This window comes from Callithrix jacchus, chromosome 12 (assembly GCF_049354715.1).
Source record: "Callithrix jacchus isolate 240 chromosome 12, calJac240_pri, whole genome shotgun sequence".
In the NCBI taxonomy this organism is placed as follows: Eukaryota; Metazoa; Chordata; class Mammalia; order Primates; family Cebidae; genus Callithrix; species Callithrix jacchus.
The window spans coordinates 53,217,764-53,231,320 of NC_133513.1; the positions used below are offsets into that span (position 1 = coordinate 53,217,764).

The 13,557-nt window shown below is 43.5% G+C and overlaps 1 protein-coding gene across 47 annotated transcripts in view; it reads left to right on the forward strand.

Moving 5' to 3' along the window:
- The window catches only part of KCNMA1 (potassium calcium-activated channel subfamily M alpha 1), a 767,226-nt gene that overhangs the window by 668,598 nt on the left and 85,071 nt on the right, over nucleotides 1-13,557 (forward strand). For all 47 annotated transcript variants that reach the window (XM_035266161.3, XM_054242917.2, XM_054242918.2 and 44 more), the window contains one exon: nucleotides 1,599-1,692. In XM_035266161.3, coding sequence (XP_035122052.1) covers nucleotides 1,599-1,692 — 94 coding nt within the window. The remainder of the gene's footprint in view (nucleotides 1-1,598; nucleotides 1,693-13,557) is intronic.

Genomic DNA, 13,557 nt, shown 5'->3' on the forward strand with positions numbered 1-13,557 from the left:
AGCCTGAGAGTGGGCCCTGGTGGGTGTCAGAGGGAGCAGGTGGTACAGGGAGTGGGCTGTGGGCGTTGGCAGGTGCTTTCTTGCCTTCCTTTCTTCTGGTCTCACTCTCACCTCACACCAAAGTCATTCCCTTTTTCTGGGTCAGCCAAAATTTAGACAAGACCAGACTGGCAGTAGAATAGGAGAGTGTAAAATGTGTAATACTTTGAAGCAGGTTTGGAGGGTAGTTGGATTATTAAAATCCCTTTAGAACCATGTATCATAACCTACTAAATTTATTTAGGGTTTTCAGAGAAGTACCATATAATGCATGCTCTAATATGGGTCTTCCTGGATAATACCAAGTAGCTGACATGGCATTTTCTCCCCCATCTAAGACTCCTACACCATTAACATATATCAAGCTTCTTTTGATGTCATCACTGCTAATATTTCTCTTCTTAGCTTTAAGGTAACTGCCGTGCATTCCGAGTTTCAGTGGTGCTTTCCTCCTAGTCTGTGTTGCAGTCAACTATAAGAATCTGAAGATCCTATTTTTCCTTCTTGAAATTACAGCTTTAGCGTGAATTGTGGGGGTGGGGAGAGGAGGACTAGAATTTTGCCGCTGATGCCCTTGGGTGACGGGCTGGGTTCCCATCTGCTAATTATCAAGTAGTTCTCTTAAAAAGAAGCATGATGCAGGCTAATACATCTGCAAAGCTTATTAGTGGGTGTCTTTGGGCAAGTGCATTAGAGTGTGCTGTGGTGTTTCTGAGTGAAGCTTCACATTGCTTAGCTATCTATGTGGTTTAGACATTTGGAAAATAGCTTTTGGTTTCCAATCCCCTGTGCTGCCTGCCACATCATCAGAGATTTCATTCACTGGCAACCTCCTCCTTCATTCTGGGGCTCTCCTCCAACCTCACCAGCCTCGGTGCTCCTGTCTTCATGGGTTAAGAAAGGACCCCATTGGCACAGCCCCGCAAGCCCTCACTCCTGGTGGTTGGAGGGATAAGAGCTGAGTTGGGCTGGGGATTCTTGAGCCAGCATGTGCCAATGTGCCCTGACCTGACTGAAACATTGGTTGTCAAGGCCTTGAATCCTTGCCTCTTTTCAGTGCTCTTTCTCTGGCATGCAGGGATTAGGAACCAGCTAAGTTGGTTCATCTGGAGAAGCAGCAGGCTGGCAGTTATGCTGATATTTCAGATACAACTTTATTTCTGATTTTGGTTACAAAAAAATGCACTCGATTACTGAGCAAAGCAAAGTAACCAAAAAATTAACTCTAAGAATAATGATTGTTGATAAGTTTTTTTTTTTCTGGTATACAGATTAATCATGATTTCTTTTTCTTTTTCTTATGGCAGGGTATTTACAAAGTGTTTTAGTCTATTTAAAGTGCATGTTCAAAGGCTGGAGTATAAAGAGGTGATGCCTTCACCTTCTCTAAGCCGGCCTCTTTGACTAACACATTTGGTCTTTGTCATTGGGTCCTAAAAGACAGCCATGAATTCCTAGTGAGTGACTGAGCCTTGAGTGTGTGTCCTTTGATATTTTGCCTGTATTTCACAGTCTGCCCTGAAACTGTTCATAATCTCATGAGCTGCCTGTATTTCCAGTTGAAGATGAACAGCCGTCAACACTATCACCAAAAAAAAAGCAACGGAACGGAGGTATGCGGAACTCACCCAACACCTCGCCTAAGCTGATGAGGTAAGGAGAGGGGCTAGTTGCACATGGTTTGTACACGGTTTCCCTCTTAGCCCCTTCTTTTCCTCCCCTCGCCCCCTCCTCACCCTGCCAGGCCCAGAGCCTCCCCTCCCCAGCAAGCCCAGATCGGGGGAGGGGAGCACGATCGTTAGATGGCTTCTTAAAGGCTGGAGTATTTATTCTGTCAGCTTGTCAGCAGTTAATGATAGAGCTGAAAAAATTCTGTCATGAAAAACAGTTTGAAAAGCTGTTTGAAAAATACATAGGCTTTAAAGTCTTAGCTGTCACCATGTCCTGTCTATGTGTAGTTCCTAAACAGCAGTGGCACTAATGACGGCGGTAACCAATCAGAGGAACTCGTGTGGTTAGTCTGCCTGCGGCAGTCTCTTTCTGCTGGAGTCCCTCCGAGGACTGCTTTCTGTACTTAAGGCCGTATGTGAGATGTATCATCACAATCAAAAATGAACCTGAAGATTACCTTCCTTTTATCCTGTCGATTGAAATCAAATTTCTGTTAATTGATTTTGACTGATAAAAAAAAAAGTCTAATAATCTGTGGACTTGCCAAAGCAAAGTTCAAAAGTAATCCAGTTCTGCTCTGGCTAAAAGCAATATTAATTATGAAATACAGCATGCATGTGCACGTTCCCTCCCTTCCTTCGTTCCTTCCCTTCCCTCTTTCCTTCTTTCCTTCCTCCCTTCCCTTCTTCCTTCCTCCCTTCCTTCGTTCCTTCCCTTCCCTCTTTCCTTCTTTCCTTCCTCCCTTCCCTTCTTCCTTCCTTCCTTTCCTTCCCCTCCCTTTCCTTCCTTCCTTCCTTCCTTCCTTCCTTCCTTCCTTCCTTCCTTCCTTCCCTCCTCCTCCCTCCTTCTCTTCTTCCCCCCTTCCTCCCTCCCTTTCTTCTTCTCTCTCTTTCTTCCTCACTTATTTCTCGACTATGACTTCCTCTAGTAAAGAGCAAGTGAAATCAAATTTTACCAGTGTTCTGCAGTTTTCTGTTCTTGGACTATCCATCTTTTATCTCCCTTTTTTGTCTTCAATTGATCTGCCAATCCCAGCATTTATTTCCTCCAATATCCTGATTCTCTACCACCCAAATAAAACAGGAATGACTTCAGATTTGCACTGCTCACCCTACCTGGTTACTGCCGTGGAAATGCCTGCCAACTTGACATTACTTTTCTCTTTTCATGACCACTGGCCACTCTCCTCCCTTTGATTTTTGAAATATGATAGTGATTTCCATTCCCCACCTTCAAGCACATTTGCATGTCACTGGCCCTCCATGTCCACCTTTCTGGAAAATAGGCAAGGACAGTCTTTGTTAATGTGGTTGAAAGCACAGGGTCTCAGTGGAAGACTCACCCCGCCTAACTCCTTTTCCACATCACCATCTATTCCTGTTAAATGTTTCCTTAAAAGTTCTCTGCCTTCCCGTTCACCATTCACCCAGCCTTCCTTGGGTGTTGCTGATTTACATGCTTGTTTACAGTTTATGAGGAGGAATAAAATGTGCCAACTGCCAAGCTTTTTGTTTTTATGATGCCAGTTGTCATGCCAGCATTCATTTCCTATTTACCCACCTTTAGGTAATTGCCTTATCTAATGCTAATAGTTATTCCCTTTTAAAGTAGAGGAAAGCCCAGGCACTTTCCTTTGCCTAAATTTAGAGAAGCAAATAAATAAATAAAAAGAAGTCTGAAAAATCTGAAACCTTTGGAGCCAAATTCCCTGTCCCTGTTTGCTATGTAAAGTATGGCTCATGTCTTTGATCTTGAGTAATAATAATTCTGAGGAGTTATACTGTTTTCATATGCTTCAAAGCTGTGTCAAAGTTTTGCTGCTTAAGGGTACTTCTTTATTCTGTTGGCTCTTGGGTACCAAGATGACAGGTCTTCTGTATAAGGTGGAGGCTTTTTTAAGTCATAGCCTTCAGCAAAACATCAAATTACCAAATCCAGGGTAACATACTTCTACACAAATGCCTTTCCTGTAGATATATTATACCATATATATTAAATACTTTAGTGTTACACGCTACATTTTATGTGCAATAGAAAGTGATGGTTTGAGGTAGCCTTGGGGGGACTTTTTTTCCACAAGCAGAAAAAGCTAGTGTATATCGTATCAAGTATGGTTTTTACAGGACTTTCTGCCCGAAGGCCTTTGTAAATAAGTAATGATCAACAGATTGGCTGTGGGTTTTTGAAAAGCATGCCTATGTCAGTTTGCATGATGGGGGAGAATTTTCAAAGTGGATCTTGCTTTCATTCCCTGCCGGAGAGGGGCTGAGGGAGGCAGTCATCCTGGGCTGGAGCTGTCTGCTTCATGGTATATCAGAATTGCTAAACGTGGGTCAGGTGGTGAGCGGAAACTTGCCAAGCTACAGAACTCGGGCTTCTCGTGTTGGTTGCCTTTGGGCTGCTGCTAAGGCCTCAGTTCCTGTCGCTGGGATGCCTTATCCCACCAGCCCACCATGGTCTCCCTCGCACCCAGCTGGAATAGGTCATCCCATCACAAGTGAGAAAGTTTTAGACACTCTCCTTTACCATGTCTCTTTATGTCCCAGGTGCTCCACATCCTCTGTCTGATCTGGGAGCAAAGATGGGCCCCTGCTGAGCCCTCTCTCCACTTCCCTTTACTTCCAATGTACAGAAAGACCCCAGGGCCCTTTGGTTTGCATTTGAATATCTGGTACTGGCAATGAAGTCATGGGTCCATTTTTGCTAAATCCCTTTTGTTGACTGGCAGAAAACAAGGGCTCCCCGATCTCCCTGTGGCTTTTCCAGTTGCCCCCACCTCTTCCACCACCGGCTTTCTGCTCTCCGATAGATGGGACTTTTAGGTCCTATTCCTCATGACTTGAAAAATCCATGAAGAAAGCTAATGACTTATTTGAAGTGGATTTTTCGACGTGAGTTTGTGGCTTGCAGTTTGAGCGAATCAATCCTTCTGAATGTGGGCAGGTTTTAGTGGCCTGTGGGCAGCAATAGGAATAGCTCCAAGAGGAACTGGAGAGCCCAGAATGGGCTAGGATGGGCTTTAATTTACCACTGTGGCTTCTGCAAATAAAACAGGCTCCTGCGTGAAGGCTCCTTCCAAATCATCTGCCAGCAGGAGATGCAAAAGGGACTCTGCCCTAATGGGCTTTCTCTCCCCTTTTTTCTGGTATCAGGCTTCTCCTAGTGTTTAAATGTCACATAACTCCCTGCACGATCATTAGGTGAACAGCCTCGTTTGTATGTCTGGATCCTGAGGTAGTTTGCTTTTGAGTCACCTCGACAGAGAACAACCTTCACGTCCAGACAGAGCCGAATGGTGAGTGTCTGGGCCCCAAGCCGAGGACACACATGTAATGATGGATAAATGTTGACTCCACACATGCCAAGGAGGAGTGAGCCATGGAGACTCCCGAGTCCCCGACTCCCTCTGCCTGTTATTTCCTTCCCTTGCTGGTCTCTTAATGTGGAATTATTGAAGGAGCCCCCGCTAGATTCCTCTAAAATCATCCAGCACCCATTGCCCAGTTCGCCCTGCTTAGTGGGGTGGTGCCTTGTAAGGATAGCCACATCTTTCCTCATTTGTAAAGCCCTGAGGTGGGGCACACACTTTGTCTCTAAATGCCTAAGTTAAGAGTTCTTAATTTGAGGGCCTTCCCAAACCTATGAACCTGCAATGAAAACTTTCTAGGGAGTCTCTCTAGGAAAAAAATAAAAGCACACTGAATCCTGTTTTGACTACAGTTGAAGCAGATTTTCATGGATTCCTGAAATCTCCATTCAAGATCCCTGGTTATGATCACATTCAGTTTATTCCAAAGCCACCTTCAAGTAGTTGCATTTACAAATGCTTTTTGGGTGATGAGATTTCTCCAGTGGGTAGGCGGTATGGAGTAAATGCCGGGGTTCTCACACTGAATGCTCACACGGAATCCAAAAAGTCTGTGTGCTTCATCTGCCTGCTTTTAATCCTTTTCTCAAATTAATTCCCATCCAGCAAATATTCAGTGAGAGCCTACTATGTGCAAGTTATTGTGGAAGTTTTTTAAGGGATCTAAAGTCTAGCACACTTTAGATCCCTTAAAGAACTTCCACACAGTCTAATGGATTAGACCAGATCCCTGTCTTCAAAATGCTTATAGTTCAACAGAGGAGAAGGCAAGCACATACGAGCACAGAACTGAGTAAGAACAAGTTGGGGGTTCCACTGGCATGGGCCATGAGAACAGAAAGAGCTGTCATTACCTCTGCTTTGGGTGGCTGAGCCTGGTTTAGGAGGAGGTCTTATTGAACCTAGTTCCATATAATGAGGAGAATGCTCTACTAATAGTATTACCTCTTTAGATTTACCAGATGCCAGGCATTATTCTGAGACTGTGTATGCCTGTGACTCACTGAATCCTAACTACAACTCTGTGAGTAGGTATTACTCTTGCCCCCATTTTACAGGTGAGGATATTGAGGCACAGAGATGTAAAGTCTGGTAAATCTAGGTAAATTTTACCTAATTAGGAAGATGGAGGAAATAGGGACAGTGCTCAGACTACAGTAGATGCCTGGGTGTGGCTGAAGACAGGGATCTTTGGAGTGGCCTAGATGGAGTGGAGAATGTAAGAGTATTCTGTCACCCAATCATGAAGGCTTTGCTTGTCATAGGCATTGGGGAATCCTTTACGGTTTTTTAGGAGGTGATAACCTAACTTGTATTTTGGGAGAATCATTGGTGACAGGAGGGGAGAAGGTTTGGAGTCCTCCATCAGGATATTTCTGAGACAAGTACTACATAAGCACAGAGGTGTGAAACAGAAGGCCCATCCAACCCCAGCCTCTGCCAAGGCCATTTGGGTGCTAAGCCATTCAGGGTTTGCAGTAGAATAGTAGATCAGGACTAGGATAGACAGTTTTCCCAAGGACACATGTCATTCCTGACATCAGTCCTGAGACCTGGAGTGAGATAGAGTAGCACGGACCATGCGGATTTATGTAGGATGTATTAGGTGGACAATTTACACAGATAGCGCCCAGCCGGGCTAGCAAGGATAATCGACAACACCCAAAACAGAGAAATGGAACATTTTGAGGAGAGTTTCATGTCAAGAGACCCAGAAAGTATTAGACATTAGTTTCCTGAATGGGAGGCAAAATATGATTTGAGGAAAACAGATTATCCTCTTGGCCATCTCTTGGTCATTAAGTGAAATAAACTCATATGCTTGTTAAGTCTCATCACCTCTCTTTTGATACAAACCTTTCATGAGGTCATTTCGGTAGGGCTTCCCACATCAGAGCCTGCCAGCATGAAAGATTCCAGTAATAGAAAATGGCAAAATGGCCCGAGCCATGTCAGAGATGGGGGCAGAATGCCACCCTCACAATTCCTTCCACTGGGCAAAAGAAAGAAGGAAGGCAGGGACAGCTTAGCTATGTATATTCACCTCTTAATGCACAAACTGATAGCCTGTGACAGGCTTCCCCCAGGACTGGAGAAGAAAGAAATAGTTGGTGTCATGGTACCGAGACTTGGGTGGACCACATGCGTCCCTGGACAAGTTCATGCTCAGCATATGGTCATGACCTTGTCCTCTCGTTTCAAGAGTATTTTGTACAACCTTCCCTAGGACTTATGAACATGTTGGTTCTGCAGGCTGTCTCCCAAACATAAAGGCAATAATTTCCTCCTTCTGAGAATGCTGGCTGCCTAACATGAGATGACATCTTAGGTGGCAGCAGGGAAAACAATGCAAGTAGACAGATGCAGAGAAATCAAAAAGGACCCTAGTTCTGCCAGGCTGGCTAGAGCCTGGCCTGAGTTTTGTGAGTGTGTGTCCAGGGATGGCCATCAGGTAGGAGATGGGGCAGGATGGTGGGCAGTGGTGTCTCAGGGGTGGTGATCCTTATCAGGAGAATGGAAGTCCTATTGAAGGATGAGTTAAGGCTGGAGCCAGAGTCCAAAACATCAGGATTCTTGAAAAGTATCAGGAAATAATAATCACCTAGAAGCCAAGGCACCCAAGAATGAGGCAGATCCAGCTGGAACCATTTATGGTGCTGAACACTCAAATATGAGCCCTTTTGAGGAGACCACCTGAGACCTAATCCAGCCTCCTGTGTCTGATACAGGCTAAAACACACCTGAATGGCCTGACACTCCAACACTGTGCTCAGTGTCTTAGCAACTAGACACCATGTTGTTAAAGAAGGGTAGAACACTGATTTGTAAGTATCACACTTTGCAAGAACTAGTATTTAATTTGCTTGTTGAAGTTTATTTGCTGATTATCTCATGGGAAGAGAAGTCAGCAAGAGAGAGTCATTAGTGCAACATCTAGTCAGTAAATCCCCATCAAGAATCAAGTGTTGATATAATGCCTCGAGTTCCACAGAGTCACAGAGAATCAGGGTAGGCACCCAGAATATGAGGTGCATCCTTCAATTTTGCACGCTAAGCACCTCCTTTGCCTCACTCTACTCCTGGTTTTGCTGAATAGAACTACACCCTCATAATCTGTGTGTTGTTGACAACTGCTAACTTGGGTGGGATATACACAAGACATACAGATTCTCGACCTGGCCAAAACTTTATAGTGGTGGTTCTCATAATTTAGCAGGTGTCAGAATCACCTGGAGGACTTTGTTAAAATATAGCTTGCTGGGCCACAGCCCTACACAGTCTAATTCAGCAGAGCTGGCCTGGGGATTGGAACTTTGTATTTCTATCAAACTTCCAGGTGATGCTGATGTGGCTGGTCTGGGCCACAGTTTAAGAATCACTCTTTTTACAAATCAGAGCAGTGAGAGGAGCTTGAAGATAGGGGCCCATCTCTTAGAAGTGCTCAGACATTGCATTGGAGAACTAAATAGTTGCTTAATTAAGAACATCTGTCTGCACCACTGTTGACATCACAGGAGTCCTCCCTGCTGATTAGTTACAGCAGCTGGCTCCAGGCGAACTCCAGGCAGCCTTGACTGGTTAGAGACATAATTTAGAGTTGTCCTTCACATCACAATGCCCTTTTTATAGCAAATGATCCGTGTCCTAATTCATACATAGTCCCTTTACATGAAAAATGAAGCAAGAACCCTGACTGTTCAAAAACAAATTGTGCAAGATATCAAAGGTAAATGGGTTCTCACTGCACACGAAAGGTATGCTGAGTCTGTGCTGACTGCTTAAAGAGTATTCAGGGACTAGAGATGATTCATCAGTTCCTTTTGTTAGTTTGGTTGCATCCTCTGCTGGATTCTGGAAATAAATGGAAGAGCAAAATAGATCCCTGTCCCTAAAGAGTTCACCATCTAATGAATGAAACAGACATGGAAATTATTATCGCCAAAGGAGCATCTCTAGAAGTTTCTAGCAAGGGAAAATAACTTCAGCCTCTCTGGTTGTTCAGGATGATGGCTGTATGAGGAACGTTTGAGCCAAACTGTGAAGCCTGAGAAACGTCCTGTTAGCACCGTCACGGTGCCTCACATAATAGATGCTCAATAAACAAAGTATTTGCAGCTTGGATAACAGGCCTGCAGAGGGATGAGAAATTCATCTCGTTTTATTCAAGCCTTCTGTCTCCCAGGGACACCACTGTAGGGTGTCCTTAATTTAGATGGGATGCTCATAATGACAGAAAAGGCCTTATCATATGATAAGACATGAGGTCTTGAACATCAAGCAGAGAAAAGAATGCAATTTCCCAACCATTTTGTAACTTTCCTTTTTCATAACGTTTTTGTCTGTTTGGTTGGTTATTTGTACTTTAATGTAAATTTCTGAAGTCTAGCACTGAACCCAGTGCCACAGAACGAACTGGGATTTGCTGTCTTTGCCTGTAAGGGAAATTGTGCAATTTAAAATATAATATCAGCTTCCTCACAGCAAGCAGGTTTGCTAGAAAAGGGATTTGTGGTTTTGCTTTAGGCTGTTGTCTTCAAGGCAAGCTTTTTGTGTTTCTGTTGTAGCAGGGCATTTAGTTCACTTCCTGAGATTAATTGATGGCAAGTGGCATTTCTTGCTCTGCAAAACCTCAAAACAAGATGTTTTGCAGGCATACCTCAGAGATATTGCAGGCTCAGTTCCAGACCACCACAACAAAGTGAATATCACAATTAAGAGGTAACACACTTTTTTTTTCTAGTGCATATAAAAGTTAGGTTTACACTCCACTGTAGTCTATTAAGTGTGTACCTACTTTAATTAAAATACTTTATTCCTGGCAGGGCACAGTGGCTCAAGCCTGTAATCCCAGCACTTTGGGAGGCCGAGGCAGGTGGATCATGAGGTCAAGAGATCGAGACCATCCTGGTCAACATGGTGAAACCCTGTCTCTACTAAAAATACAAAACATTAGCTGCGCATGGTGGCACATGCCTGTAATCCCAGCTACTCGGGAGGCTGAGGCAGGAGAATTGCCTGAACCCAGGAGGCGGAGGTTGCGGTGAGCCGAGATCGTGCCATTGCACTCCAGCCTGGTTAACAAGAGCGAAACTCTGTCTCAAAAAAGAAAACTTTATTCCTAAAAAATGCTAGTAATCACCCATCAGTGAGTCTTAATCTTCTTCCTGGTAGAGGGTCTTGCCTCACCGTTGATGGCTGCTGTCTGATCAGGGTTCTGATAGCTGAAGATTGTGGGGGCTATGTCAATTTCTTAAAATAAGACAACAATGAAGATTGCTGTATTGACTGATTCTTCCTTTGACAAAAGATTCCTCTGTAGCATGTGATGCTGTTGGATAGCATTTTACCCAGAATAGAACTTCTTTCGGAATTGGAGTCAATCCTTTCATACTCTGCTGCTGTTTCATCAAATAAGTTTATGTGCTATTCTAAATCCTTTCTTGTCATTTCAACAATGCTCACAGAATCTTAACCAGGAGTAGCTTCCACCTCAAGAGACTGTTTTCTTTGCTAACCAACAAGAAACAACTTCTCATCCATTCAAGTTTTATCATGAGATTGCAGCAATTCAGTCACGTGTTCAGGTTCTACTTCTAATTCTAGTTCTCTTGCTATTTCCACCACATCTGCTGTTACTTCCTCCACTGAAGTCTTAACGTCCTCAAAGTCATCCATACAGGTTGGAATTCACTTCTTCCAAACTCCTGTTGATATTTTGACCTCCTCCCATAAGTCACAAATGTTCTTATTAGCATCTAGAATGGCGATTCTTTTTCAGAAGGTTTTCAATTTGTTTTGCCAAGATTCATCAAAGGAATCACTATGGCAGTGATAGCCTTATTAAATATATTTCTTAAATAAGTCTTGCAAGTCAGAATTACTCCTTGATCCATGGGCTGCAGAATGGTTGTTGTTCTAGCAGATATGGAAACAACATTCATCTCCTTATACATCTCCATCAGAGCTCTTGAATAATTAGGTGCATTATCAATGAGCAGTAATATCTCAAAAGAAATCTTTTCTCCTGAGGAGTAGGTCTCAACAGCAGGATTAAAATATTCAGTATATCATGCTGTGGACAGATGTAAATGCCTGGTTTTTGGAGCTAATGCAGCTGGTGACTTTAAGTTGAAGTCAAAGCTCATTTACAATTCTGAAAATTCTAGTGGCCTTAAGAATTATGTGAAATCTACTCTGCCTGTGCTCTGGCGATGGAAAAACAAACCTTCAATTTGTTAAAAAAAAGTAGTATCTGCAAAGTGCAATAAAATGAGGTATGCCTATATTTTTTCTTTTCTTTTTTATTTATTTGAGACAGGGTCTGGCTCTGTTGCCAGACTGGAGTGCAGTGGTATGATCTTGGTTCACTGGCAGCCTTGACCCCCTGGGTTCAAGCAATTCTCGTGCCTCAGCCTCCTGAGTACCTGGGACTGCAGGTGTGCACTACCTGCCTGGCTAATTTTTGTTTGTTTGTTTGTTTGTTTTGTAGAGATGGTGTTTTGCAGTGTTGCCCAGGCTGGTCTCAGACCCCTGAGCTCAGGTAGATCTACCCACCTCAGCCATCCAAACTGCTGGGATTACAGGCATGAGTCACCATACCTGGCCATGCCTATATTCCTTATTTGACTTTGGGCATGTTGTCACTAAGGAAATAGGTGGTTTCCTGCCCTTAGTGGTATCAACCCCTGAACACTCCATTTGGAGATGGACTCTGTAAATTAGGCTGACCAAATTGGCTGGATAGTGTTCTGGCTTTCCAGAACTTTAGGCTGGGCTGTCATTGGCATTGATCCTCAAGTGCATGTGTAAGTTAAAGATGGAGAGAAGTTACCACTATGGCGAAGCGGATCTAACATGCTTGTATGTTGGTGATGGGATAGAGGAGGTGGCTGGAGAGAGGGGGGATATTGGCCCAAAACCTTTAGAGAAGATATTGGGTATCACATATGTATTTCTATGTATTCCTGAAATAATGGCAGGGTGCTTTTTTTCCCCCCTTAAATGGACAAGAAAAACCTAAGATTCAAGAAGGGCAGCTGGGGTCCTTCAGCTAAGGGATATCTGATACATTGTGCCTGCTTTTCTTCAAGGTGGACTATTGTGTTGATTTTCTAGGAATGCTGTAATCACATATCACAGACACAGTGTCTTAAACAACAGAGCTTCTCACAGTTCTGGAGGCTAGAAGTCTGAGACTAAAGTCTCAGAGGGTTGGTTCCTCCCGAGGGCCTTGAGGGAAGGATCTGTTCCAGGCCTCTCTTGGCTTGCAGGTCTCTGTGTTTTCCCTCTGTCTTCACATGATCTTCCCTCCTGCAGAAAAGCTGGCCGAAATTTCCCCATCTTGTAAGGACACCAGTCCTGTTGATTCAGAACTTACCCCAATGATCTAATTCTAACTTGATTAAAATTTTAATTAAGTTAATTTATTAATTTAAAGAGCATATGTCAAAATACAGTCATATTCTGAGGTACCGGGGGTTAAGACTTCACATAAAAATGTGAGGGAGAATACAGTTCAGCCTATAAAAATGAAACCCCAGATCCTCACCTCATAGAGTTTCTATTACCCCAAAATAAGGCATGTTCATTGGCTACGTAGCAAGTGACAAGTGAGCCTTGAATTAATTACGGTGTCTTTTAGGGAAGTCGAAAATTACTTTGTGAGTGGAAGACTTAGGTAATGTCATTATAATGTGAAAGACGATATCTAATCCTGGTCCTTGATTCCAACTAACTGGTCTTTGAGGAGTTGCGGGAGAGCCTTTGGAAATGGGCCTCTAACACCCTGCAAACTGAAGACGTTGGGATACCTTGTTCAAGGAGATTTCTCATGATGGTCCTATTCATAAAACAAACTGCCCAATTCCTCTGGGTCTCCCTGGATCACAGTAGTGTTGGTTGGCGTGCTTAATGGCAAATGCTTGGACTTTCTTCCAGTAAGAGAAGCTTCAGAAACTTTAGAAGTAGAAGTCCCTGTGGACAACTCACTGTCTACTCTCCACCTGTTCCAGAGAGATCTCTCTGCAGCATAAGCCAGCCTAAAGCACTTGAAATTAGTACAGGAACAGACATGGTAAAGAAATTTATCCCGTCTGGCCAGAAACAGTTACAGACTATTGTTGCTGGAATGAATCATGTTCACAGCTTACTCCCAAGCTCTGAAATCCAATGAGTGTATAACAGTACTGGTCCTTAACAGAGCCATGAATTAATCCCTCTCCCATGCTGCTAACCTCTCATCTTCACTCTAGCCACCTTTCTTTACCTACTCCGGGCTCTCCAGCCTTCTGGTATCCAACAATGGTCTAGTACTTTCAAAATTCTTCTAGCTGTATCTCTCCACAATGACAACACAGTGCTTCAAACCTTCAAGATCCTCTAGGCTCACAAATCCTGTCTGTATCCCTTGCTCTTCTGGAATGTCTCAATGATAGGAAACCCGCTATCTTGGGCAACAACTGATTTCATTTTTGGAATTA